This window comes from Giraffa tippelskirchi, chromosome 13 (assembly GCF_054371585.1).
Source record: "Giraffa tippelskirchi isolate mGirTip1 chromosome 13, T2T-mGirTip1v1.2.pri, whole genome shotgun sequence".
In the NCBI taxonomy this organism is placed as follows: Eukaryota; Metazoa; Chordata; class Mammalia; order Artiodactyla; family Giraffidae; genus Giraffa; species Giraffa tippelskirchi.
In genome coordinates this window covers 26,913,788-26,941,418 of record NC_137287.1, presented here as the reverse complement: position 1 = coordinate 26,941,418, position 27,631 = coordinate 26,913,788, and the positions used below count along the sequence as shown (strand labels likewise).

Here is a 27,631-nt window from a genome sequence, read left to right as displayed (position 1 = left end):
TACTGATGTCTTCAGCGGGAGGGAGGGGGTGTGCAGGTCTTCAGGGTCTAGAGTTGTATTTCTTCTCTTTTATTCTTTAGCTGGTTGGAGCTTATGTAGGTGTTCTTTGGTATAGATCCCTGTATCTTTTTGTTTGACTGACATAGTTTATAGTAAAAGATCGAATAAAAGAAGATACCTACTAAATGTGGTTCTTTAAATAACTGAAAAAACATTTTGAAATAAGACTTAAAGGACATTTCAAAAGGTTAGTTTTTATATTGGTTTTGAGGCTGTGTTTCATCCTTGCTAAAGAAGCATCAGTATTTTAGTTTTTACTCTGTGAGTTTTATGCATTTATAAGTGATGATATAATTTCACACTTTGATATGTCTGTATACTGTTTATGGTCTGGTTCTTTGGATTTTTCTCTTCTGGTCAACATTTAAAAATGTTTCACTTAAAACTCAATAGCTTACACGTTATAAATAGAATACGTTTTAAGATTTGCATTGTTTGTTAGTTGTATGCGTAAAGGAGTTTGAGTTTATCCATGTAAAATTGTGTTTTAAAGTAAAGCAGGCTATTAAAAGCCAGGAAAATGGTTGCCCTCTGGGGGAGCAGTACCAGGAAATGAGCAGGAGGGGGCTTCTGAGGACCCAGTTTCTGTTCTGTGTCTGAGTGCTGGTTCTGTTCTGTGCCTGGGTGCTGGATGCATGGTGTGTTTGGGAAAATAACTGTTCCTGTGTGAATTGTACTTTAACGAAGAGATTGAAAATACATGGATGCATACCATTCAACATAGAAAAAAACATGTTTGTTAAAAAAAACAATTGGAACATACAGTAGAGCATAAAGGAGTGGAAATGGAAAATTTGGAAGGTGGAAAGTGTAAAAGAAATAAAATGCCACCATCTAGACGAAAGCATCATCGTTTCCATTTTGCCACTTTTCCCCACACTTCGTCTTGCCCATTAAAAATAGTTGTGATTATGCTACATATTCATACGCAATTTTATACCATTTTGTTTGTTGCTTTACTCCGAGTTAATATTTTAGCGTGAGCATGTTCTTCTGTTGTTAAACGCTTTGTGAGTGTCTGTTCTTTTGGAAGTTAAAATCTTCTTTTGTAGGCGAGCACCACTGTGCGAGTAACCAACTCCAACGCCAATGCCGCAGGTCCCCTCATAGTGGCCGGCTACAACGTGTCTGGCTCTGTCCGCAGTGATGGGGAACCCATGAAAGGGGTGAAGTTTCTTCTCTTCTCTTCTTCAGTGACCAAAGAGGTAAGCAAAGAGGAGTGAAGAGCAGGAGAGATTGTGGGCAGGGAGTGGAGGAGATGGGAGATCAGAGACTAAGAAATTCAGGTCAGTCACAGACATGGAAAACAAACTTAGAGTTACCGAAGGGGAAAGCTGGGTGGGGGAGCGATAAATTAGGAGCTTGACATTAACATATACATACTACTGTATATACAATAGATAAACAACAAGATCATACTGGATAGCACAGAGGTACATCTGTACTCAGTCGTGTCTGACTCTTTGCAAGTCCATGGACTGTAGCCCACCAGGCTCCCCTGTCTGGTATTTTTCAGGCAAGAATACTGGAGTGGGTTGCCGTATCCTCCTCCAGGGGACAGCATGGGGAACTATATTCAGTATCTTGTAATAAACTGTATAATTGTGGTGCTGGAGAAGACTCTTGAAAGTCCTTTGGACTGCAGGGAGATCAAACCAGTCAATCCTAAAGGAAATAAACCCTGACTATTCACTGGAAGGACTGATGCTGAAGTTGAAGCTCCAGTACTTTGGGCACCTGACGCGAAGAGCTAACTCACTGGAAAAGACCCTGATGCTAAGAAAAGTTGAGAGCAGGAGGAGAAGAGGGGACCACAGAGGATGAGATGGTTAGATGGCATCACTGACTCAATGGGCATGAGTTTTGCGCAAACTCTGGGAGACAGTGGAGGACAGGGAAACCTGGTGTGCTGCAGTCCATGGGGTCACAAAGAGTCAGACACGTCATAGTGACTGAACAACAATAAGCTGTAATGAAGAAGAATCTGAGAAAGAATGTATATATGTACAACTGGATCACTTTGCTGTATGGCAGGGTATAACTCAACATTGTAAACCAACTATACTTCAATTAAATTAAAAAATGCAGGTCAGAGTTGATGGATAGTCTCACCATCTAAGAACCTTGTGTCTCTCTTTTGACTCACAAGAGATTGAATATCTGCACTGGGAGGCAGTGGAATTCAGTGGAAAGTGCCCAAGCTTTGAAATCAAACAGACCCAGCTTCAGACAGATCCCAGCTCTGCCTCTGAGCAGCTGTGTGAACTTGGGCCAGTATGGTTTCTCACCCGGACGATGGTGATCCATGGTAGGGGAGGACAGTCAGGTGATTCTAGGTTGTACCATTTTTAACTTTGCAAATGAAAAGTGAAGTGTTAGTCACTCAGTCACGTCCAAGTCATTGCAACTGTGTGGACTGTAGCCCACCAGGCTTCTCTGTCCATGGGATTCTCCAGGTAAGAATACTGGAGTGGATTGCCACTTCTTTCTCCAGGGGATCTTCCCGACCCAGGGATCGAACCCCGGTCTCCTGCATTATAGGTAGATTCTTTACCATCTGAGCCCCCTTAGGAAACCCTTAACTTTGCAAACTTGTATGTAAAGAGTTTTACATTGTGCTCTGTCCTCTACTGTGTCATAGGTTTCAGAAATATTTTGTGAAGTAAAACTTAATGCAAGTTTTTTGAAAGGTGGCTTTTTGATAATAATCAGAACATGGAAGTGGAAAAGGAAGTCATTTTGGCGTTTTTCTCCTGACAATAGGATGTCCTGGGCTGCAACCTCTCCCCAGTGCCCGGGTTCCAGCCCCAAGACGAGAGTCTGGAGTACCTGTGCCATGCGGTCTCCAAAGTAGACGGCTCCTTCTCCTTCTATTCCCTGCCGAGTGGGGACTACACTGTGGTGAGCAAAGCCGACTTCCGTTCTGTTTACGTCTGGGAGTCTTACGACAGGAGGTATCAGTGCCCTTGGGATATCAAAGGACCAATTGGTTGGCCTGCAGTTCCACAAACATTTTATTTAACAGTAACTTAAGGTGTGACTCTGTCCCCTCAGCAACAGCTGCAGAGAGCCTAAGTCTTTTCTCTTTTAAATGTGAAACCATTATGATTAATAGTGTCTGTTTGCCCGCTTTGAACCCCTGGTTATTTGTGGGCTGCTGGCTTTGAGTGTTAATATTGATGGTTGAATCCTGTTCCTGGCTGTTGGTAATTAACAGACTTTTCCTTCCAGATTCCGTTCTATAGAGGAGAGAGGATTACCTTTGACGTTGCTCCTTCCAGACTTGACTTTACTGTGGAACACGACAGCCTGAAAATTGAGGTAAGGACTCCCTGCCTTCTGGAGGGATAGGTGTTGGAGTTCCCATTCCTGGGCACAGGTGTTGCAAACGTGTTAAAAAACAATTAATATTTACCTAAAAGTGCTGTTGGAAAAAACAGAATCTTATATTTTCTTCCACTTTATTCTGGGATCCACGGAATCCTTCACATCACTTACATAACATCTATATCTTAGTGAATTGGAGCCCTAGTTTTATCTACTTCATTCAATGAGATATGTTCACTGAGTGTCAGTGACATATATTTCAGGTACTAGTCTAGTGATGGGCTTGTTGGAGTAATTGAAAGAGGCAAAAATTCCTATTCTTGTGTAATTCATGTTCTAATGGCAGAAAGAGACAATATATTTATAAATAAGTAAATCAGAAAGTATATGAGAGGTCATGTGTTCTTTAGAAACAAAGCAAGAAAGGAGATTATACAGTTTCAAGGTCAAGTTGGGTTGAGGTTTCCTAGGTTGTACTTGGGAAGGCCTCATGGGGAGGTGACTTTTGAGTAACAGCCTGAAGAGGAAGAGGCAGAACTGTACTTACACCTGTGGAAGAGCGTGTAAGACACGGGTGTGGCAGGTGCAGAAGTCCTGAAGCACAAGTGTGGCTAGGAGGTTTGGGGAACCCCCAGAGGCCAGGGTGGCTGGAACGGAGGGAGCGAGGAAGGGAGGAGGAGGAGAGGGGGTCAGAGCGGTGATGGGGCAGGTCGTGCAGGTCCTGCTGGGCTTTCTGGGTGACAGTTGGCCCCACTGAAAGGTTCTGAGCAGAAGCGGATGTACCCCCCTGGCTGCCACGTTGAGCAGTCTGCAGGGGGCAGGGTGGAAGTGAGGGACCAGCCTGGAGGCTGTGGCAGGAGACCAGGTGAACTGACAGAGCCTGGGCCATATGGGGTGACAAGTGAGGTGATGGGTAGGGTGAAAGGTGGCCTGACAAACTCCTTAGACCTAAAATAGATGGTGAACGTGTTTTTCATCACATTTCTATCTTTTCATTACAGAGGTAGAAAATGGTTACTATAGAAAATGTACTAGGTCAAATCCCCAAAGAAAACAGCAGCCTTTTATAAGTGGACCACCTAGTGTTACAGTTATTGAAAAAATTAGATTTTAATCGTTTTCTTTTACATTAGAAAGGATTACATTGAAGTAGCTTAACCGGGTAGAAGCTAGCTTTTAGGTCACATGCTCAGCGGGGTTCTGACTCTGCCTTTGAAGATCCACTAAAGCATTTGACTGTTTCGCTGTGTGCTGGAGGGGGGATGGGAGGGTAAAGGTCAAGCCCTTGGTGCTTCAAGGAACTTGCCAAGAAGGATGGGGGCAGGTGAATGGGGAAACACATTTCCCGATTGCAAACCAAAGTTTTAAACAGACATGAATGGAATTTCAGGAAGCGATCTATAAGCTAAATAATGTAGGACCATTGAGTCTTGTTCTTTACTGTATTTCTAACAAGTGATTTAGTGCCAGGTACATGGCAGGTGCCTAATAAAGATGATTGTTGAGCGAATAGATGATTTAGTAAGTGGGTTAACCACGTCTTTTTAGACAAAGAGCTGTCTGACTAAAGAGGAAGCCATTTTCTTAAAGCTCTCAAATGCTGTCACATGCATGCATTCCATCCATTCATTCAGGAGTCATTTATTGAGTGCCTACTGTGTACCAGGTGACTAAGACAGAAGAGGTGTCTGTTTTCATGGAGCTCACGTTCTAGTGGGAGGTAGACAAACTAAGAAGAAATCAAACCAAGGACATTGGAAAGTTACTGGCTATTGGGAAGGTTTTTGCTGAAGCCTCTGAAGTAGATTAGTGTGATTGTCAGTGCGTGGCTGGAAGAGGCAGGGGCTCCCGAGAGAGGGTAGTCAGGGAGGGTGTCTCGGAGGTGGTGATGGTTTGAGCAGAACCTGAAGGATGAGATGGGGCGGCCTGTCTCCCATCTTCTCCAGATGTGGGAGGAGATCCAGGCTGAGGCAGCAGCTGGTATGAAAGCCCTACATGGTGAAGGCACGCGGGAACCCCAGATCAGGGTGGCTGAAGCCCAGCAACTGCAGAGGGCCGGGCGCTGGCCCTCACAGGCAGGGAGGGTGCAGACACAAACCGAGTTGAGAAGGTGGGGTGAGGGGATGTGCAGCAGTAGGAGCTGAGCGAGGGGGTGTAGGCGGACATAGGACTTGAATTTCAGTATGGCGGGAAAACAGGAGAAGGGCCCGAGAGACCTTGCAGAGGTGGAATCCACGGGACTGTGATGCTGGTGGGTGGGCAGCGGGGTGCAGGTGATACTGGGTTCAGGCTGGGAGACTGCGGGGTGGCCTGGCCCCTGGGAAACGGCATCTGGAGGGGAGAGGGCACGGAGGGGGGCTCTCACAGGTCTGACTCAGTGGTCTCTGGGGAAGTCAGTCTCTTGATCTTTTTCATTCAGTTATTTGACAGATACCCACGTTTTGGGAATCTAAGGAAGAAGACAGACGTGGGAAGGGGTTACTGGTGGGTGAGTCGGGAGGGAGCTGGCCTGTCGTGGGGGAGCAGGAGGAGCCAGCGTGGGCCGGCGTGCTGAGCGGTGGCGGGAGGGGCCTAAGGGGGGCTTCCTCAGCTCAAGTACACGGCAGCTTCTCCCTTTTCCTCATCTTCAGCCGGTGTTCCACGTCATGGGATTCTCTGTCACTGGGAGGGTCTTGAATGGACCGGAAGGCGAAGGTGTCCCGGATGCGGTGGTCACCCTGAACAACCAGATCAAAGGTGGGCAGACACGCTGGGCCCAGGCCTGTTTGCCGGGGCTGGGTTTTGCTACAGGGGGAAATGGAAAGGAAACAAAATCTTAACGACTCTGTGAAAACAAGCCAGCTTTTGGTATCCCCGTGTAGATGAGGGACACACAGCTGTTTCCGGCTCATCCTTTGTCGGCATGTTTTTGTTCTATAGTCAAAACAAAAGCTGATGGCTCGTTCCGCCTGGAGAACATAACCACCGGGACGTACACCATCCATGCCCAGAAGGAGCACCTGTACTTTGAAACCGTCACAATCAAAATCGCACCCAACACGCCTCAGCTGGCTGACATCATCGCCACAGGGTAAGGGGATCGTGGGGGGCCCGGGGCTTACGTTGGCAGTCAGCAGAGAACAGAACACCTTTGATCTGACGGTGTGTTTCTGCCATGGAGTCTCCTCCAGTCTCTGACACCTGTGGAGACTCAGCTGGCTTCTTCAGAAAGATCAGAGCTAAATGTTATAAACTGAAGGTACTTAGCTGTTGGCTGCTTCCCGAAAATCGTGTTGCTTCAAAATTAAAGTGGGTTTACGATAGAAGAGGATCTGTTGTGTCTGACTTCACATCTGTGGGGCCTTCCTTGGCTTAATTGGAAGGTAGTGTAGTTGGTTGAGAACGTTGGTTGTAAGATGCTTTGGGTCATGGGTCACAGTTCTTCCTGTTTTGTTGTACTTAGCATGAGTTGTGAGGGAACATGCCGTGGTTGAATTCCTATAGTTTCATCACACAGTGATAACATTTAGTGCAGAGAACCCCGGCCTTGGAGTAGAGTCCGGGGCTTTCTTATCTGCATGTTCCCTAGAGAGCAGAGGTGGGGGGGGGCTGCCATCTTTTCCTTGGCAATAGGTGCTCACTAAAAAGTTACTTGGTGGCTCAGTTGGTAAAGAATCTGCCTGCACTGCAGGAGAGACCTGGGTTTGATCCCTGGGTCAGGAAGATCCCCTGGAAAAGGGAATGACCACCCACTCCAGTATTCTTGCCTGGAAAATCCCATGGACAGAGGAGCCTGGCGGGCTACGGGGGTGGGCAGGGTCTGCATGGAGAGTGGCCTTTCAGAGCAGCGTGGTGTGGATGAGGGATGGGAACACAGCGCCTGGTGTCATTGGAGTGGAAATGCTGAGCAGATGGAGGGAGCAGGTGTCACAGGGTTCATGCCCCATTGAAAGCAGGGGGCTTTTTCCATCAGGGAGAAAAGTCATAGGCCAGTGAACAGTTCTAAGCATGGAGGTAACATGGTTACATTTTTGTCTTCAGTGAGACATGCTGGTGCCATGGCAGGGAAGGCCTCAAAGGGTCGAGACGAGGGTGTGGGAGGCCTGAAAGCAGAGTTGACGAGGACCTGTCTGATGGAGAAATGTCTCAGGGTTCCCAGCCCGACAGGCAGTGTGGCCCTGGAGAGGAGCCAGGTGGGGCTGAGGCATCAGTTTTGACCACGGGGTCCGTAGGCCCACTAGGTGGCGCTATTCACTAGGTCCTCAGATGGATTGTGAATCCGGAAGACTTCGCCACAGAACGTCGAAAGTGTAGGAGCAGGTAGAAGTGGATCTGTGGACCGGAAATAGAATGTCAGCCCTTGAGGGGCGGCCTCAAGAGAGCCTGGGTGGGGGCTTTAGATGTGACCTCCCATCGGTCACGGGGGTCTGGGAGCTGAGCCCTGAAGACATGCTTTACTGGCCTGCTCACTGAGGAGGTTTGCTCTAGGCAGGGGGGGGCTCTGGGTCAGGGATTCAGCGAGGAAGCAGACCCCCGTGGAGCCTCAGGAAGTGATCCTGGGCTTCAGTTCTCCCTTCACGAGCAGTTCTGAGCAGCGACTCTGGGTGAGGCACTAAGGTAAATGCTGGGCATGTACAGTGAAGCAGACTAACGTCTCAAAGGCAGGGGAAGGAGCGGGATTTTGTGATGATCCGGGTGCACTTTGTTTCTTTATGACATCAGCTCCACCTCAGATCATCAGGCGTTAATTAGATACCGGAGGCCGGGGACCCCTGCTCTAGAGACGACTGTGCCCTGGAGCGCTGTGTGGTTCCTTCTGCTGTTTTTTCTTTGCAGCAGAGTGGGCACGCCAGCATCTAGTACACCCTGTTATTATCCAGCACTGAATCGGGCATTTTTTATTCTCTTTCTGTCAAAAGTAACAACTGATTTTTATCTAAAGCGATTCTCTTTAAGATTACAAAGTGTAAATTGTAGGCAGTTGAAGAATTGCTTGTGACCTCCAGCTGTGGGACATGATTACAAATGACTAAACATGAAGACGGCCACTCAGTGGACACTGGGCTTTGCTGGTGTTTATTAGCAGGTGGATGTGCCTTTCTTGTGCTTCTGGAAATGTGCTATGTAGTACTTTACACTCTGTTCATTTGCAGTCTCCAGTCTGAGTCATTACCTTAATAGGGCTTTTCAATGATAAGTTGCTTCTGTAGCTCCTAAGGAGTTCAATTTTAGCTCTGCATTTCTTTAAAGTTAATTACCTTTCCTATTCAGATCTCTCAGATTGCTTTTCTCCGTGCATTATATATAATCACAGGCGAGGAAGCCGTCCTTGATAACCCTGCCTTGTTTTATCGCCTGGGTAATACCACACTTCCGTAGGCAGCTTACAGCTCTTGCTTTTAAGGACTCGTCGGTATTCTCAGTCGTGGCTGCTCCACTGTCAACGACCCAATTACCTGAAACATTTTTTATCATCCACAGATTGTCTGAAAACTGCTTCTGCCGTGGGGAATGGCAGCTGTCACCCAGAACACACAAACAGCCCTGCCCCAGGCCCTCCCTCTGCCTTTCCATGTGCAGAAAGAGGTCCAGTCTTCTTTCTAATGATTGCTTGTGAAACTGGAGTCATTGGGGTGTATTCCTGTCTATTCATTAAGATCACACAAGTCTCAGGGATGAGGGCTGGCAGCGGGATGCAGAGTCTGGGTTGCCAGGCACCTTTCCTGTGATAATTGAGTTCTCCTGCTGAGCTGAATGGTCCCCGTGTTGCAGGTTCAGTGTCTGCGGCCAGATATCAATCATTCGCTTCCCTGACGCTGTCAAGCAGATGAGTAAATATAAAGTTGTCCTGGCCTCTCAAGACAAGGACAAGTCTTTGGTCACCGTGGAGACGGACACTCAGGGATCATTCTGTTTTAAAGCGAAACCAGGGACCTACAAAGTTCAGGTACGACGAGTTTTGTTCCGTTTAAGATATTTGATAAAGAAACAACAACAACAGTGATTTGAAAGGGTTATTTTAAGATGGGGTCAATGAAGGAGCATTTTCATCCCCAGCTTCTTATTCTGAAAACTTGACATTCCTGTGTGTCACAGTCAGTAGAGCAGACAGGGAGCTGGCTTGAAAGGATGCAACAGGTGTTTCTCTTTTCCCATCCTGATGTTTATTAGGGGTTGGCATCAGGCTGCCAGTCACACGTCTACCTCCTCAGGCTTCTGGCTGCTGTAGAATACCCATGGTTCCCCAGAAGAGATCAGAGTGAACTCTCTATTAGTGGCAGCTCAGTTATATCCACAGAGCATGGCTTCTGGACCCTGAGGCCAAAATGGAGCTTCCCATTTCCTGCCCGGCTGTAAATTGAAGATGCTGAGCAGGTGCCACCTGATTCCTCCATCCAACTCCCTGGTAAATAAGCCAGGGAGACCCTGGCCTGTGGTGTCACCATTGGGGTGAAGGCCTAAGCACAGGTGGCAGGAGGCCAGAGATAAGACAGAAGCAGAGGTCAGCCCACTGGCCCTGCATTGTGATCTTGTCTTAGTGGGTCTCAGGCTCTCACCCATCATGTCAGCTGCTGCTCCTCCTCCTCCCTGGGGAGGAGCAGGGGATGGGCGAGGGGAGGGAGTCAGGGAGGGTCCTTCTAAGGCTGCTCTCCTCCAGGCCAGTGGGATCTCCCCACTCTTAGGAGGTGGGGGTAGGGGCACAGCCTTCCCTCTGCATCCACGAACAGCATGCTGTGTGGGTGGTCAGCTCCTTTACCAGCCAGCCAGCTTCTTGTAATGTTGGCCACATAGACAAGCCTTTGGAGACTCCTTCAGAGGCACAATCAGGGACTTTTCCAAGGAAGGGCAGTTCTGGAATGTGATCTCTTGAGGGATGAGGAAGGCCAGCAGCGCCTCATCTCCCAGCCCTTCTTGTGAGCCTGAGAAAGGCACGCAGAAATGAGGGAAGAAGAAATGGCCCAGGTCCGCCATTGGTCATCCACGTGGGTCCACAAGCTCACCGTTCATGTCACAAGTGACCTCACGCCAGAATCAGATTCTAGGATTTAGTGTGGTCTCCACCCAGGATACACATGATCGATAACAGCTTTGCGTGCCCCGATACGCTTTTGTGTGCACTCTGACACCGCGGAAGGCTGGTGTTATGTGTCTGATGAGAAATACATTTTCTTCACACAAGCAATATGCAGATTTGTTGTGATTATAAAACTACGCCTGGGAATGAACGTTTGTCCTTCAGATTCCATCTGGCCTCAGGCCCAGATGGATGATCTGGTGTCCCGTTGGCCAGGGAGCAGTGACCCTGATGTAGCCGCTGACCTTGTCCTGTGTGTCCCGCAGGTGATGGTTCCTGAGGCAGAGACCAGGGCGGGGCTGATGCTGAAACCCCAGACGCTGCTGCTGGCTGTGACCGACAGGCCTGTGATGGACGTGGCCTTTGTGCAGTTTTTGGCATCGGTTTCTGGGAAAGTCTCTTGTCTGGGTAAGACGTCAGTTGAAAGCAAGAACCGATGAGTTCGAAGAAGCAAGGGAGGAGAGGAGGGATTTGGGTGGGCTCTTCCTCACTGGGCGGCAGCGAAGGAGACAGCAGAAGCTGACCTGGGGGAGTGGTGTGTGTGAGGCCGTGTTGTGTGCGGTTCTTTCTGAATAATCGCCGCAATCACCAGGAACATTTCTCTTGGAATACTCCTGCTTTGGCTCCCAAAAGAACATGTGGGTTTCTTTTCCTGAAAGGAGTTGGGCCCAGGTTTCAGTCCCCGCTCTGTCATTTACCGGTATGAGACTGTAAGCATTTACTTGCCCAGCCTCAGTTTTCCTTCAATAAAATGGGAATACTGCTGCTCTCAGAGGGTTTTAGTGAGGCTTAAATGTGGTCATATCAAAAGGCCGTATAGCATAGTGGTTAAGGTCATAGACTCTGGAGCCAGACCACATGGATTTGAACCATCACTTTGTGACGTAGGGTAAGTTACTTAACCTCTCTGTGGTCTGAGTCCCTCATCTGTAACGCAGAGATGTTAACAGTACCTGCCTCACAAGGTTGTTGTGACGATCAAAGGCGTTAATGTGTGTATGGTAAAGAATCTGCCTGCAATGTGGGAGACCCAGGATTGATCCCTGGGTCAGTAAGATCCCCTTGAGAAGGGCATGGCAACCCACTCCAGTGTTCTTGCAGACACTTGCGGTGACCTGCTGGTGATCCTGCAGTCCCTGAGCCGCCAGGGCGACAAGCGGAGCCTCCACCTCTCCGGCGAGGTCAACTCAATGACTTTCACGTTTGACAACGTGCTGCCTGGAAAATACAAGAGTAAGAACTGAAGGCAGCACTTCCTGTCTTTGTAAACTTTCTGAAAACCCGCTCTCTAGTTGCATCCCAACTGTACAGCTGTACTTGTTTAACCCTTGTTTGTCCTTTGACCTTGAATTTGCATTATTTAGCTTGGGCATTAATGCGGGAGTTGAGGCTTTCTGAACCGACTGCCACCTCGTCAGGATGACCCACACACTTCTCCTCGTGCCATTTTATTTGTAAATTCCTGACAACAGTGTCACATGATTACACTGACGTGTTCTACCACTTAGCAGCTGTGTGAGCCTGGCAGCTTACTTGATCTCCCCGGGACTCGGTTTCCCCTTCTGAAGTAGGAGTCACAGAACCTTCCTGCAGAGTGATGGAATCCGGTTTGTAAAGCCCCAGCACGGTGCCTGGGAAGGAGAAGGCACTTTTCCTCGCCTTCCTCAAGAAGCTGCCCATTGCCTGTATTTTTGCTCTGTCAGAATTCAGCTTGAAGCTGCTGGCTGTAAACAGCCTAGAAAGTAGTAGACTGATTTTTCAGGCAAATTATGTTTTCTGTTAATGTCAGGTGTTGGCAAACTATGATCTGAGGGCAACTGCCTATTTTTATGAATAAAGTTTTATTGGAACACAGCCACGCCCATTTGCTTGTGTGTCGTCTGTGGCTGCTTGTGTGCTGCAGAGGCAGAGTTGAATAGTTGAGACTGTGTGGCCTGCAGAGGTGAAAATATTTACTCTCTGGCCCCTTAGAGAGCAAGTTTGCCAGTGTCTAAATGTCTTACCTATAGCCTGGTCTTAGGCTCAGTTGGATTTCTTGCTTAGTGATTTTAATGGCCATTGGTTTCAGTTTGTTTTTTTTGTTTTTTTTTAGCAATTACTTATTCCCAGTATGGCCAGCTCTGTATATATACCTACACACACACATATTTGTTTGTATGTGTGTGCATATAGGGGCTTCCAAGGTGATACAGTGGTAAAGAATTTGCCTGCCAAAGCAGGAGACAGAGGTTTGATCTCTGGGTCGAGAAGATCCCCTGGAGAAGAGCATGGCAACCCACTCCAGTATTCTTGCCTAGAGAATTCAATAGACAGAGGAGCCTGGCGGGCTACCACCGTCCATGGGGTCTCAAAAGAGTCGGACACGATTGAGCGACTAAACAATAAGAACAGCGTGTATATAAACTCATTCACACACTTCATTAGAACTGTTTCTCTGGGGGTGTTCAGGGAGGTGGTGCGCTCTGCCCACATGGGTGTCCGTGTTGTGTCCTTTGCAGTCAGCATCCTGCAGGAAGACTGGTGCTGGAAGAACAAGAGTCTGGAGGTGGAGGTTCTGGAGGACGACGTGTCCGCCGTTGAGTTCAGGCAGACGGGCTACATGCTCCGGTGCGCCCTTTCCCACGCTATCACTCTGGTAAGCGGGCTGCTAAGGATGCTCTTATTTGGAAGGACACTCACTTTTTGGAGAGCGAGAAGGCCTAGTGTGCCAAGAGGATCATCAGCATAGTCAAGCCAGATTTCCTTTTCTGCCCCTCAGCTCACCCACCTATTATGGAAACACAGGAAGCATTTTAAGTCCCTTAGTGGAAAGATGCCTTTATTGGGGAGAGTTCCTTGTCCTGGGTCCACGTTAAACTCTTAACTTTGACTAGTGATTTAGGAAAGCTGTTGATGTAGTGCAGAGCATGTGGGCTTTTTAGGCCTGGCCAAGTTCAAGTAATGTTTGTGAGCCTCCATTTTCTCTTCTGAATTTGAGATCATAATACTCACTCCCCAGGGTTGTAGTAAGGTATGAGTAAATCTCTTACGTATTTGAAGTTTTCTTGTGTACCCTGCTCTTGCTTATGAACAGGTGTGGCTGAGCACAGAGTTGGTTGTCCTCTTGCAGTCTCTGTGGCTGGGTTGGCAGTTACCCAGTGGGTTTTAGGAAAGGGAGCATCTGTGTAGCCCTGGGTAGGCCTGTTCCTGAACTTTGTATAATCTTCTGACTTCTAGCAGTGGCAGGTGTCATTGTCAGGTCTCAGTGGCAAAACGGGGGCAAATGACAATTAAGTGGCTGCTTGTGTTAGACACCAGAGCAGTGAGACTGGTCTCGCTAATGCCGGTTGAAGGCTCGAACCACTTAACTACAAGTGGTCTACAGACAGCTTTGTTATAGGAAACAGGTTGATTAGTATCCAGTTGAGAACAAGTGAGAGACATTTGGGAAACCATTCCTTGATTTCCATTTCTCTTAGGCTAGGAATGTACTCCTTAATGACGGCCAGCCCTTCGCTGACTCCTGCTCACCCCCTACCCCTCTCCCCCTCGTTCACTGGCCCCAGCACATTAGCTGCCTCCAGTTCCACACCAAGCTCAGTCCCTTCTCAGGGCTTTTGCACATACTCTTCTCTGCCTGAAATGCTGCGTCTTCTCCACAACTGAGCATAGTTGCTTTTTCTCATCATTCAGGCTGAAGCCTCAGTGTTATCTGCTCGGGGGGGGCCTGTCTTGAGGCCAAGCTGAACAAGCCTCTGCATTGGTCACTCTATCCTCCTTCCTGTTTATTTCCCGCTAAGCTCTGTGACTTCCTAGCTGAAATCTTCTTTGTTGACTGCATGGATTTTCTGTCTTCCCATATCCGAATGTAAGCCACGCTGAAAACAAAAGCCGTGGCAGCAACCAAAGTCCAGTCTTGGGTCGGCCGCATAGCAGATGCTCAGTAAATGTTAGTTGATTGAATGAAAAATATCATGTTTCTGTTGGAAGTTTTGGAAGGTTTTTAATTTTCCCGTGGCATCCAGCTGTTCAAATGATTAATGTGCAAAACAGATGACTGGTTCAGAAACAGAAGTCTTATTCATCATCTGGATGTCTCCACCTTCCCTGGTAAGGCATTGTATTGGCTTTGTTCCCTTAGGAATTTTACCAGGATGGGAATGGACCTGAGAACGTGGGAATTTATAACCTCTCCAAAGGAGTCAACCGATTCTGCCTGTCCAAGCCCGGTGAGTCTGGAAGGATTGATGTCCTCTGAAATGGAGAGGCTCTCGAGGGTGTTTTCAGAGGTGTTTTTTTCCCCATCTCGGTTCAGTTTGCATCAAGCTGTCAATTTTGATTGTGGGTAATGCCTCTGGAGGGAGCAGCATTTTTACCCAGAGAAATAGAGCTAGGGGTTGGCACATGTTCCCAGGCTCTTGAGTTTGAGTTGGGTCCAGACCCTGGGGCTCTTTCACTTCTAAAAATCAAACACCATCAGCCCATGATCTCTCCTGCTGAGTGATCACTCCCACCTTGCTTAAAATCCTTCAGTGGCTTCTTTCTCCCTTCATTAATCACTTTATTGAGATGCAATTTGCAGACCATAAAATTCACCCACTTAAAATGTACAATGCAATGATTTTTAGTAAATATACCTTGCCAAACAACCATCTTTATAATCCAGAACATTTCATTGTTCCAATGATTCCTTCCTACATGTTTACAGTGCGTCTCTGTTCCCAGCTTTCGGCAGCCACTAATCTATTTTCTGTCTCTATGACTTTGCCTTGTTTGGATACTTCATATAGTGAAATCATGTAATACTGTTATTTTTTAGGCTCCTTTCACTTAGCATAATGTTTTTGAAGTTCATTCAGATCATAGCAGATATTAATAATTTGTTCCTTTTTATTTGTGAACAGTATTCCATAGCGTGGATATAGCACAGTTTGTGTATCCATTCACCAATTGGTGGGTATTTGAATTGTTTCCAGTTTGGGGCTATTATGAATAATGTTGCTATGAACATTTGTGTACAAGTTTTGTGTGGACATCTGTTGGGGAGATATCTAGGAATGGAATCAAATGATAAATTTATGTTTAATTTTTTAAGAAACTGCTAAAATATTTTCTGAAACAGCTGTATTTGCCATTTGATATTCCCACCAGCCATGTCTGAGGGTTTCAGTTTTTCTAGCTCTTTACCATTATTTGTTACTATCTTTTTGATTTGTAATTTCCTGGTAGTTCTAAAGTAGTATCTCATTGTAGTTTTATTTTGTGTTTTCCTAATGAATAATTTAGGGACTTCTGTTGGTTCTCAAGATAAAGTACCATAACCCCCATTTATCCACGGTTTCACTTCTCACAGTTTCAGTTACCTCTGGTCAGCTGCAGTCCAAAAATATTAAATGGGAAATTCCAAAAATAAACAGTTTATACCTTTTAAATTGCATGCATTCTGAGGAGCATGGTGAAGTCTCTGACTGTCTTGCTCCTATCCAGCCCTTTGGCACATCTACATATATGTTACCCACCTGTTAGTGTAGGTAAAAACTTAGTACGTAGAGGGTTTGGTACTGTCTGCGATTTCAGGCATCCCCTGCGGGTCTTACCACGTATACTGCATGGATAGGGCACAGTCTTATACAAAACCCTCAATCAGACCTTGAGCTCCTGTGTAATCTAGCTTTACCTATCACTCTCTGTTCCAGCCACTGTGTTCTGTGTTTTAATTAGGATGCCTTTGGCTGCAGGTAACAAAATCTGTATGACAACCCCCAACAAGTGGGGTTAATTTGATTCATTAACAAAGTCTAGCAGCGGGACTTCTCTGGTGGTGCAGTGGTTAAGATTCCGCCCTTCCAGTGCAGGGGACACAGGTTTGATCCCTGTTTGGGGAACTAAGATCCCGCTTGCCATGCAGTATGGCCAAAAAATGAAAAAAAACAAAGACTAACAGCTCAGGTGTGGGTTCAGATGGTAGGTGTTAGGGTTGGTGTCTTTGTGATTCTTTTAGTCCTTTCCCCCCCTTTTTTTTTTTAAATAAACTATGCTCTTAATTCTTTTTTTTTAAATTTTTTAAAAGTGTATTTTGGGCTTGGTCTTTGTTGCTGTGTGGGCTTTTCTTTAGCTGCAGTGTGCAGGCTTCTCATTGTGGTGGTTTCTCTTGTTGCGGAGCACAGGCTCTCGGGCACATGGGCTTCAGTAATTGCAGCTCCTGGGCCCTAAAGCGCTGGCTCAGTAATTGTGGTGCGGTGACTAAACAACAGCAGGATGGGCTGAGTTGCTCTGTGGTATGTGGAATCTTCCTGGACCAGGGATCGAACTCTTGTCTCCTGCATTGGCAGGTGGATTCTTTACCACTGAGCCACTAGGGAAACTCCCACTTGGTTGGTTTTTTTTTTTTTTTGCCTTATGTTTTCAAGATGCCTGCTGTTGCTCCAGAAAACTTACGTTTAGGGCAAGCAGATGAGAGGAGGGGTAGGCAAACATTTTCCATGCCACATCCTCCAGGAAACTTCCTTTACGTCTTATCATCCAGAACCATGTCTCACGGCCACTTCTAGCTGCAAGGGAGCCGGGGGCAGCTGGATTTGCTGCTGGAGGCTGGCATGCTTTCACCCGGAACGTAAGCGGGAGCTGGTTTGAAGGCAGGAAGGCAGCTGTTAGGGAGGCAGCCAGCAAGCCCGCGGTGCGGATGCTGTGCTCTGCCTCAGTGCCCTCCGCCCCCACCCCCTTCACCTAGCTCTGCCTACCCGCCATCACTTCTTGGTTCTGATGTTCCTCCCCAGGGAGGCTAGTGCCCCAGTGCAGAGCTCTGCTCTGCTGGTGCTCACGGGGCCCAGTTCCTCCCTGGACCGCGCCCGTCACACCTGGAGGCTGTGGATCTCCTCTCTCTGCGTAGATGGCAAGCCCTGTGAAGGCAGGGACGCTGTGTTCCCCACTCTGTGTCAACGCTTGACACAACACCTGGCCCGAGTGTTGCCCTGTCAACATTTGTCAAGTGAAAGAACGAAGAAAACGGATGAAGAAACCTAATAATTTTTTTTTTTAGGTAACTGCACTGAGGCTTGATCAGTGTGACGAGAACCACAGAGGTGCTTTGCGTGAATTCCATGTTTGGGTTGGGCAGATGGCCAGAATGCTGGTGAAAGATCATTTGGGAGGATCCACTGTTACAATCGGCTCCTTCCTGAAACTGTATTCTTCTGGCAAACGACATCATATGTCCTTAATCTGAGTGTTAGCCTGATGAGCTCATGGCGTGGAAGTGTTTTCTGTAGTTATTTCTTGGTTTTTCTGGGACTTCCCTGCCCCATGCACCTTTTAGGAATATTTATAGGGTGGAGTCCAGACTGTGGCTGTCTTTTGGATCTTTAACAGAATCTATTAAGTAGGAAATTCTCAGTCTGAATCACAGTAGAAATGTACGTAGTTCCTTCTCGGGCATGTGTGTTAGCATGGTCTGCGCAGGCTAAACTACTGTGAGCTGTTAAATGATGGAAAATGAAAATCCTGACCTGGTGAACAGACCTTTGAGTGGATAGGTCATTGGTAAGAAGCTGTCCGTAGGCAGCGGAAAAGGCATTTCTGATCTCGTATATGATATGTTAGGAAGGAGAGGCACCACCTTGGGATTCCAGGTGTTGGAATTGCTCAGTTGAATAGATGGTCTTCTCTGAAAATGACTTTTGATTTCCTGGCTGCAGGCGTGTACAAGGTGACCCCTCGTTCCTGCCACCGGTTCGAGCAAGCATTCTACACCTATGACACGTAAGCCGGGCGCCGACCGCTCTGTGCTGTCTGTGGAGGGGAGTGTGCGTGGATCTCTGTGACAGTTATTTCTGAGAACAAGGGGATTTTTTTTGTATGTAATTTCTGGAAGTGGTAAGGTTAGGCAGTGAAAAGAATTTGTAGATAAGGATTTTAAGACACTTGGGTAAATGACTGAGGAAGCGAAGATAGAGCTCTTCCCCAAGAATTCTGTAAACCCAGGACGGAAGGCTGTGGTTTTGAACTGGCTTGAATGTAATGTCTGTTGAATCTTCCAGCCTCACTGATGGGAATTTCTCAAGCTCAAGTCTGCCATTTTCCTGTTTTTACAAATGCTTGTGGGTTTCACTGGGAATTAAAGATGTAAAGTTTGGGAGTAGAGAATCAGTTTACCCTTCAAGACACTTGTATGTACTTCAGAAGTTTTTTCATGCCAAGCTAAGAGCAGTTTCACGTAGTATATTTCAGGGTCAGGAAGGTTGCCCATGAAGGGTGTTGTTTGTGATCCTTTGAAGACGTCGAGGCGATGTTATGGTGTTTTCTTTCCACCTCTCTGATTTACAGGTCTTCACCCAGTATCTTGACATTGACAGCCATTCGCCACCACGTCCTTGGAACGATCACCACTGACAAAATGATGGATGTGACCGTGACAATCAAGTAAGGCTGGTGTCTCGTGGTGGGCCGAGCGTGGGAGGGTGGGGGGCCAGGCCATCTTCTCTCAGAGCTGCTCTGAAAATTATTTTTGATTTGTTATCTCTAGGTATACATACAAATGGCTTTCCCTCTTATATGACATGACCATAAATTCACAACAGCCCTCCTTTCCTTTTATGATTCAGGAATTAACTGTGGATGAGGAAGAGCCTCCTGACAGCTCGTTTCAGTGCCTTAAATTTCTGCCTGAACTCTTTACACTTCCTGTCTCTGCTAAGGGAAAAAAACATCTCTCGTTTGTTCACTGTATTTTAAGTGTTTTAGCAGATTCAAAAAAATTTGCCCATTTTTCTTTAGACCCTTTCTCGAAGGCTTGGGAAATAGAGATGACACCTTCTGTGAGAAGGGTCGTGAGAGAAAGTAGATGAAAGGCACTCTCTCGCTGAGGGTCAGGTTTGCTTGCGTGTCACCTTTGAGAGGAATTTTTGCCCTGTGGTGTTTGCATCTGACACCCTAATTTTCTCAAGAAATGAAAGTTTTAACAGTATGACTGCCTTTGTCAAATAGAATGGATATCTGAGTAACTTTCTTCCGACTTACCTTGTTTGAAGTTGCCTTTCCAGCCACGTCTCCATTTTTCTGTACACCTTCTGTTCACCCATCCATCTGTGAAGAAAATATTTATGGAGAATCCTCAGTGTTGTGTTAAGGCACTGGGCATAGGCAATAGCCCCTGGCCTCGTGGAACTTACAGTCTCACGAGGGAGGCAGATAGTAGTCCAGAGCTATAAAACTGGAGCTGCGTTAAGTGCTTTGCACAGAACAGGCTTCCCTGATAGCTCAGTTGGTAAAGAATCCGCCTGCAATGCAGGAGACCCTGGTTTGATTCCTGGGTTGGGAAGATGCACTGGGGAAGGGGTAGGCTACCCACTCCAGGATTCTTGGGCTTCCTTGTGGCTCAGCTGGTAAAGAATCTGCCTGCAGTGCAGGAGACCTGAGTTCGATTGCTGGGTTGGGAAGATCCCGGGGAAGGGAAAGGCCACTCACTCCAGTATTCTAGCCTGGAGAATTCCATGGACTATACACTCCGTGGGGGTCGCAAAGAGCCGGGCACAACTGAGTGACTTTCACTTAAGTGCTTTGAATTTGACCTTGTTGGGGGGGTTGGGGTCCATGCAGGAGAGGTAGGCTGCTGGGTCCAGCCCATGTTAAAGGTTTTAGCTTTGTCCCCGGATACTCTGACATATTTCAAGTAGATGGATCATGCTTTTTGTTTGAAGAAAGTCCCCCTGGGTGCTGAGTAGAGAACAGATACAAGAGGCCCAGGAGTGCAAGTTGACCAAGGAACAGGGCAGAGAGTCCTGTAGGAGACGGGGCGAGAGAGGATGGGGCCTTCCTCCAGACAGTGGCAGTGGGTGGAGACAAGTGGACAGATCGGAGAGTCATCAGGCAGACTGAGTGGTGAGACATGGCAACAGGCTGACCACGTGGACTTGGGGAGGGAGGAATATCAGGGGCAGCCCTTGGTCTCTAACTTAATTATTGGGGTTCATATTCACCAGGATGACCAGGTGGTGCTGGAACAACATCTTTTAGTATTTTCCTGCCTGGAAATTATGAATTACTGGTATGACTAGGAATTTATATTTTACCAGTAGTGAGTCCATGTTATATTGTTTTTGGTCTTCATTAAGTTTATTTTTGTAACCTCAGAAGAGTTTTTGTTTTGTTGGCTTGTGCTGAGAGTTACATGAAATGCAGCTGGACATGGCCAGGGGCGGGGTCCCTTACAGGGATCTTGTACTTCCTGGATCCAACACCGAGCTCCTGATGGTCGCCCTCCACAGACCTCCTCTGTAGTCTTCCCTGTTTCATATGTGGCAGCTCCATCTTTCTTGTTGGTCCTTGACAAAATCTTTTTTTCTCTTGCATCCCATACCCAACCGATGCACCTGCAAACCCTGGGCTCTACAATCTATGGGAGCTGGTTCCAGGACCCCTCGTGGTTACCAGAATCTGCAGATGATCAAGTCCCTTATAAAGCAGAGCCCCTTTGCATATAACTTATGCACATCTTCCCCTATGCTTTAAATATACTTTAAATCATCTCTGGGTTACTTATAATATCCAATGCAATAAAAATTCTGTGTAAATAGTTGTAAATACAATGTAAATGCTATGTAAATAGTTACCAGCATGTAGCAAATTCAAGTTCTGATTTTTGGAACTTTCTGGAATTTTTTCCCCCCAAACATTTTCCGTCTGTGATTGGTTGAATCCTCAGATGTGGAACCTGTGGAAACAGAGGACTGACTGTACATCCTCTATCCGTTCCTCTCTTAGCACTTGGCCTCTACACTTTGGTTTGACCCACTGTTGTCTCTTACCAGTTTTGTTGCTGCAGCTTCCTGACTGACCTCTGTTTTGACTGTTGCTTCATAACAGTGTTGTTCATGTGGAATCAGAGTGATCTTAGTAGAGACCCTGTCATCTCTTTAAAACTCCATCCAACCTGGGTCCATACCAAGATTTGCAAAGCCCTAGTCTGACCCCCGATCTGACTTGCCTGGGTCCCTCTGTCCAGACCTTCCTGGTCTCCTTGCTGTCCCTGGAGCATGGCCAGGGAGCTGCCTCCAAGGCTCTGAGAGTTTGTACTTGTCACCTCTTGCCTGGGGCCTCCTCACTCAGAGCATGCGGCTTGCTCTCTCCCTTCCTTCAAGTCGGCTTGGTGTCACCTTATCAGAAAGGCCTGTGCTCAGTTGCTCAGTCGTATCTGACTCTTTGTGACCCCGTGGAATGTAGCTCGCCAGGCTCCCCTGTCCATGGAATTTTCCAGGCAAGAATACTGGAGTGGGTTGCCATTCCTTCTCTGAGAAAGGCCCGAGTCCCTAATAGAATATAGTCTGCCTCCTCCATCCCTGCCCGCCCAGCTTTCTCATCTTTCTGCTGCTTTATTTTTTCTTTATTGTACTTATCATCTGACATCATTTTTCTGTTGGTCATCTGCCTCTTCTCACTAGAATGTGGATTCCACAGGTTAGGGGATGCTGTCTGTCCTGTTACAAGTCTCCCTAGCCCCTGATTCTCCTGCAGAGCACATTCTCGATAAAGGTTGAAAGAAAGATGGAAGATGGCGTGGAAGGGGCTCCACATCCGTCAGGAAGTTCACAGTTTCCTTCAAATCGTAAAGTCAGTGATACTTCATCCCAGCCCAGATCTCCCAGATGCTTCCACGTGGCAAAGAAGTTCAGTTTCCTGTTTTGTTTTTTTTTTTAAACTGTTTATCCCAAACAGGAGAAGACTGTGCCACGGATGGGGGCCTCATGAGGTGCTTGTTTTTTTTTTTTTTTAACTGATGGATCTCTGCTTGCAGAAGTGTCCAATTTCCACCGACCTCAGGGGTCCCTGACTCCGTGTTCTGGGCTGCTCCTTTCTTCCAGGTCTTCCATCGACAGCGAGCCCGCCCTGGTCCTTGGCCCCCTGAAGTCTGTGCAGGAGCTGCGGAGGGAGCAGCAGCTGGCCGAGATCGAGAGCCGCAGGCAAGAGAGGGAGAAGGGTGGCGGAGAGGCAGGCAGTGAGGGGAGGACCAAGCCCCCTGCGCAGGAGATGGTGGACGAGCTGCAGGGCCCCTTCTCCTACGACTTCTCCTACTGGGCCCGGTAAGCGCCCGTCGTGGGCTTTCCCTGCAGGGTCCTCCTGTTCGGATGTCCTTCCTTCTGGGGGGACAGGCCAGCCACATTGAAGTGTCTTAATTATTTTAGGTCTGGAGAGAAAATCACTGTCACACCTTCATCTAAAGAGCTGCTCTTTTATCCTCCTTCCATGGAAGCCACCGTCAGCGGAGGTAAATGTCAGCTCAGCTAGCCCACGACACACCTTCACACCTGTTCTTTTCCCTGCCTTTGGGATTCTGTTCTGTGCTGTTGTTAGAGTGAAGCCATCTTTGTAAGGCATCTTCAGTCCCCGTTGGCGCATAGATGTTACTATTTGATGAGTGAGTGAATGAGCGGGAGGTCTAAATCAGTAGACATAACTCTCACTGTTAGAATTGGGTATCTTTTTGAAAAAGGACTTGCTTTTCCTTGATGTTATCAGGTTGACACCAGCAGGCAGATGAAAAGCAACAGCATCCGTTGTCGAAACGTCTGAAATGTTTTCATGTATCTGAACTGTTTGTGATGTTTATGTTTTGGGTCGGGGTGATGGGAGGGTCTTTTGGGGACGAGATAACCAGGAGCTGGTGGAATGTTTAGGCAGCTTTTGCCAGCATCGTGGGTTCAGTAAACCCTGAGCATTTGTGTGTTTGGAAGGAGAGTGTTGAAGGGCGTAGCTGTCCAGCGGGCAGCCTCTCCGGGGCCGCCTTCCATGCTGGGTCCTCTGAGGTCTGGCCGCACAGGCTCTGAACTGTGGTACTGGCTTCTCCTCACCTGTGGTCAGTGAAGGCTGAGGAAGAGGAGCTGGGGAAAGCCAGCTTTGTTGGCTATTCCTGCTAACATTCCTGACAGTTTAACAGGGCCGTTCATAAATGTTGAGAGGCTTGGGCCACTTGTAGTTACTGAGGATTCTAAGATAGTTGACAGCCTCACTGGAGTTAGCTTCGAATATCTCAGTTCTAGGCCCTTCTTTAATGGGAAGCCCCACCCTCTTCCTCTGTTCACCTCTTTCCTGTGTAGAAAGCTGCCCAGGGAAGCTGATCGAGATCCAAGGGAAAGCAGGCTTGTTTCTAGAAGGCCAGATCCACCCAGAGTTGGAAGGAGTTGAGATCGTCATCAGTGAAAAGGGGGCAAGTTCACCCCTGATCACAGTCTTTACCGACGACAAAGGTGCCTATAGGTAAGCCCGTGACTAAGAACCATTTGGTTGGGGCCAGTCGGGGAGCCCATGCTGAGTCCGTAGCTCAGACGGTAAAGAATCTGCCTGCAATACAGGAGACCTGGGTTCGATCCCTGGGTTGGGAAGATCCCCTGGAGGAGGGTACGGCAACCCACTCTTGCCAGGAGTGTTCTTGCCTGGAGAATCCCATGGACAAAGGAGCCTGGCGGGCTACAGTTGATGGGGTCGCAAAGAGTCAGAACACGACTGAGCAACTAATACTTCCACATTTTCAGTCAGGAAGCCCAGGAAAGAAGCTGGGGAGCCAGGTTTCCTGGGGGCAGGTGATGCTTCCTCTAGGATTTGAAGCAAAGCATCACCAGCATTTCTTTCTTTTATTCAGTGTTGGGCCCTTGCACAGTGACCTGGAGTATACCGTGTCCTCGCAGAAGGAGGGCTACATTTTGACTGCAGTGGAAGGAACCATAGGCGACTTTAAGGCTTATGCCTTGGCAGGCGTGAGCTTTGAGGTAACACCATGTGCTTTTAAAAAGCGGTTTTATGGAGTATAACAATCATATCATAAACTGCACGTAAAGTGTGTAATCTGACAGTTTCGACACATGACAACACCCATGAACATACCACCACAGTCAAAATAGTGGACACATCTGTCACCCCTCAGAATTTCCTCATACCCTTGGTAACCCCTCTCTCCTGGCCCTCCCTACCCCTCTGATCTGCCTTCTGTCACTGTGAATCAGTTTGCATTTCTTAGAAGTTTATATAATGGAATTATTCAGGCCGTACTCTTTTTACTCTGCCTCCTTGCACTTGTAATTTTGGAAATCTGTTGACTTCAGCTTGTGTGCATACCTTCTGGGAAGCATCTTAAGCTTTCATCCTTGACTCTGTTCTCTGTCAAAGGACACAGAATGTTCTTAGAGTGGAGTTGATGTCTTTCTCTCTTCCCTCCCTCCTTCTTGGGAAGAAGCATGCTGTGTGATGGCCAGAGTGAGTCCGGAGACCCTTGAGGCTGAATGTTGTCGACATCGAGGCCAAAGGAGGAGAAACATCCCATCACCTAATAAATAAAAATTCTGCATTGCACAATGCCTTTTAAAACAAATGGAAAGAGAGTCCAACTGGAGAGAAATATCTGTTCCATAAATAACAACCCCATTTTAAAAGGGTCTCCTAAAACCAATAAGAAAAAGACAAGCCAACAGAGAAAAGGCGAATCAAGGACATGAAAGGCCATTCACAGAAGTCATCCAGGTCACTCATAAACACACGGGAAACGCTTGACTTCGATAGTGACTGGGCAAACGCAAAGGAAGTTAATCAGAACACTGGGTTTGGGGTTATAGTTGTAATAATGAAGACAATATCCATTTTTTTGGTGAGCATGTGTTTTCCCACGCATAGGTAATTTAGGAGCTGGAAATGGTTGCAGCCACCCTGGAGTTCAGTTCAGGGGTTTCTTTCTGAATTTCAAGTGCACATATCCATGAAGTCATTTCTAGTCCTAGGAATTGACTGTTTGGAAAAAGAAAAACTAATTGTGCAAAGATACACACGCTTGGGGACTTTCACTTTGTCCCTTCTTTTCCATCACAAAACTCAGAGACTGGCCCGTGTGCCATGGTTTGGCAACCTCTGCTTTAGAATGAGATGCGGCTCTTCCGAAACAGGCCGATTGGTGGGGACTGGTGGACAAAGGCAGTGGGGAAAACAGCTGAGGCCAGAGAATGTGACTTGCAGTTATAGGATCAAATGGTTCAGGGGCCCTCCTCCACCCCCACCCCCCTCCTCCACCCCCACCCCCCTCCTCCACCCCCATCCCACCCCACCTAGTCACTTATGAAATCCATCAACAGTAGATTTGTGTGGGCATGGAGAGTTCTGGAAGGCTGCACAGCAAATTGTTTATACTGGTTACCCTGGGGGAGGAGAGGAGACCTTCTGACCTCCCCCACGGACCCCAGTGAATGACAATAAAAGAAAAACTAGCCGCTGAGAATTACTTCTTGACACTTTCGCGGTTTGTATGAGTTAACCTTGGTTGCTCTGGGGTTCCTTTCTCACCCCCAGATAAAAGCAGAAGACGACCAGCCCCTCCCTGGGGTCCTCTTATCCCTCAGCGGTGGTGTGTTCCGTTCCAACCTCCTGACTCAGGACAACGGTATCCTGACCTTCTCAAACCTGGTAAGGTGCCCACTACTGCACCGCCTGCCTGGCTCCCCCACTAGCGCGCAAGGACACGGCGGCCGTGACTTGTGTATTGCTTGACAACGTGAGAACAGAAAACCATTGTGGAGTGCCTCACATTTCTTCGGGGACCAGCCGTAATTAAGGATGGCCCTCACTAGAACTTAACGCTGCTGATTCATGTTCCCTTCCACACAGACGTCTTGTTTTCTGGTCTCCCGCTTGTCACTGAGACAATGTAATTAATTACTCTGGCCCCCGGAGCTCCTGTCTTAGGTGTCCCTTTGTTTTACCACAGGATCTCGTTGTTTATAATGCCAAGTCTTTTTCAGGGGGTGAGCTTGTGTTTCTTCTGCAAAGCACTCTCCGTGTGATGGGTGGACAGCACCCATTTTCCACTGAGGATGTAGTCTGAGGCCCTGAATGGTGGACACGTCAGTTGGTCATCTTGTCAACCCTGGGAATAAAGGGACCATTCCAGGGATGTCGCAAACAGGCAGTGCGGTGTAGCCGAAAGATCCCAGTCGGGGACGTGAAGCACGCCCACCTTTGAATCTTCCCTCCGCTATTTACTTGCCATGTCGTCTAAGGCTAGTTACATGACCTTGCTGAGCTTCAGTTGCTTCATTCATAAAGTTCAAATATGATTTCTACCCTGTAGAGGTACTATAGGCACACAGTAATGACATCTGCTGTTAGAATGATAATTGCTGTCACTGTAATTATTTACTGTAGAGTTAGAGTTACCATCTCTAGGAAGCCCTGGGGGCTCTTGGGGCCTCATTTTGGCCTCATTCCTTCATGACTTGAGCTGCTCCCTCTAATGCCACCCCTCAACTTGCAGCAGAGTCTCAGCTCGTGTTTGTGTCTTGGCAGAGCCCTGGCCAGTACTACTTCAAGCCCATGATGAAGGAATTCCGGTTTGAGCCGTCCTCGCAGATGATCGAGGTGCAGGAGGGGCAGAACCTGAAGATCACCATCACGGGCTACCGCACAGCCTACAGGTGGGCTCCCCGCTCCCCCATCTCCCCCGGGCCGGGCCGTGGGATCACTCACACACTCTTCTCTCGGAACCCATCCCAGTCTTCAGGTTGGTTCTGTTTGGAAGACAAGAGCCATGAGACACGAGTCCACAGGTTCCTGACTGCTGCCCTTTTCTCCTAATATCTCCCATGAATGATTTAGTCACAAAGCTCCTCTTTTGAAATTGGCTTGTGAGAACCTACTGAGTTCCTAAAAATTTTTATTTTTTTAAAACGTTTGAAACATGAGTTAAATTTTGGAAAGGAGGAAATGCATTCACTTGAACAAAACTTGGAAATGTTGAAAAGAAGATATTCAGTGTGGAGTTTCCCTTCTGTCCTGGCCTCCCAGCCTCCTAGGTGTTCCAGCGTTTCTGAGTACATCCAGAGATGGTTTATTCACATAAGTATTTATAGACACACACATATGTATTTATATACATTTATAGAAGCACTTCAAGGTTGATTAATCAGAAGGAACAGGTTTAGAAAAACAGACCATTTTCAATTGAATATAAAAATAGAATGAAAGCGGAAGTGATTTATTTTCATTTTATTGGATGCTTATTATTTAAAAAGTTTAACAAAAATACAATAAAGTGGAATGAAAGAAAGTTTAGCCTTTTTAAATTATGATTTTCTGGAGCGTCCCTTAAAATGTATGAGAAGAGAAATTGATAACAGGAATGGCCTGAGCCCTCTGGCAGGAAGGCTCCACTTGCAGATGACACAGCTAGAAATGAGTTGCCCT

At 47.3% G+C, this 27,631-nt stretch overlaps 1 protein-coding gene across 4 annotated transcripts in view; it reads left to right on the top strand.

Annotated features, from left to right (window-relative positions):
- Positions 1-27,631, top strand: part of LOC145532045 (BOS complex subunit NOMO1) — a 52,570-nt gene that overhangs the window by 13,029 nt on the left and 11,910 nt on the right. For all 4 annotated transcript variants that reach the window (XM_081556250.1, XM_081556249.1, XM_081556251.1 and 1 more), the window contains exons 7-24: positions 1,113-1,265; positions 2,824-2,961; positions 3,292-3,381; positions 6,018-6,123; positions 6,307-6,457; positions 9,139-9,313; positions 10,708-10,849; positions 11,543-11,674; positions 12,940-13,076; positions 14,562-14,649; positions 18,115-18,178; positions 18,743-18,838; positions 22,276-22,494; positions 22,597-22,679; positions 23,509-23,668; positions 24,051-24,177; positions 25,742-25,855; positions 26,735-26,862. In XM_081556250.1, the coding sequence (XP_081412376.1) occupies positions 1,113-1,265; positions 2,824-2,961; positions 3,292-3,381; positions 6,018-6,123; positions 6,307-6,457; positions 9,139-9,313; positions 10,708-10,849; positions 11,543-11,674; positions 12,940-13,076; positions 14,562-14,649; positions 18,115-18,178; positions 18,743-18,838; positions 22,276-22,494; positions 22,597-22,679; positions 23,509-23,668; positions 24,051-24,177; positions 25,742-25,855; positions 26,735-26,862 (2,303 nt within the window). The remainder of the gene's footprint in view (positions 1-1,112; positions 1,266-2,823; positions 2,962-3,291; positions 3,382-6,017; positions 6,124-6,306; positions 6,458-9,138; positions 9,314-10,707; positions 10,850-11,542; positions 11,675-12,939; positions 13,077-14,561; positions 14,650-18,114; positions 18,179-18,742; positions 18,839-22,275; positions 22,495-22,596; positions 22,680-23,508; positions 23,669-24,050; positions 24,178-25,741; positions 25,856-26,734; positions 26,863-27,631) is intronic.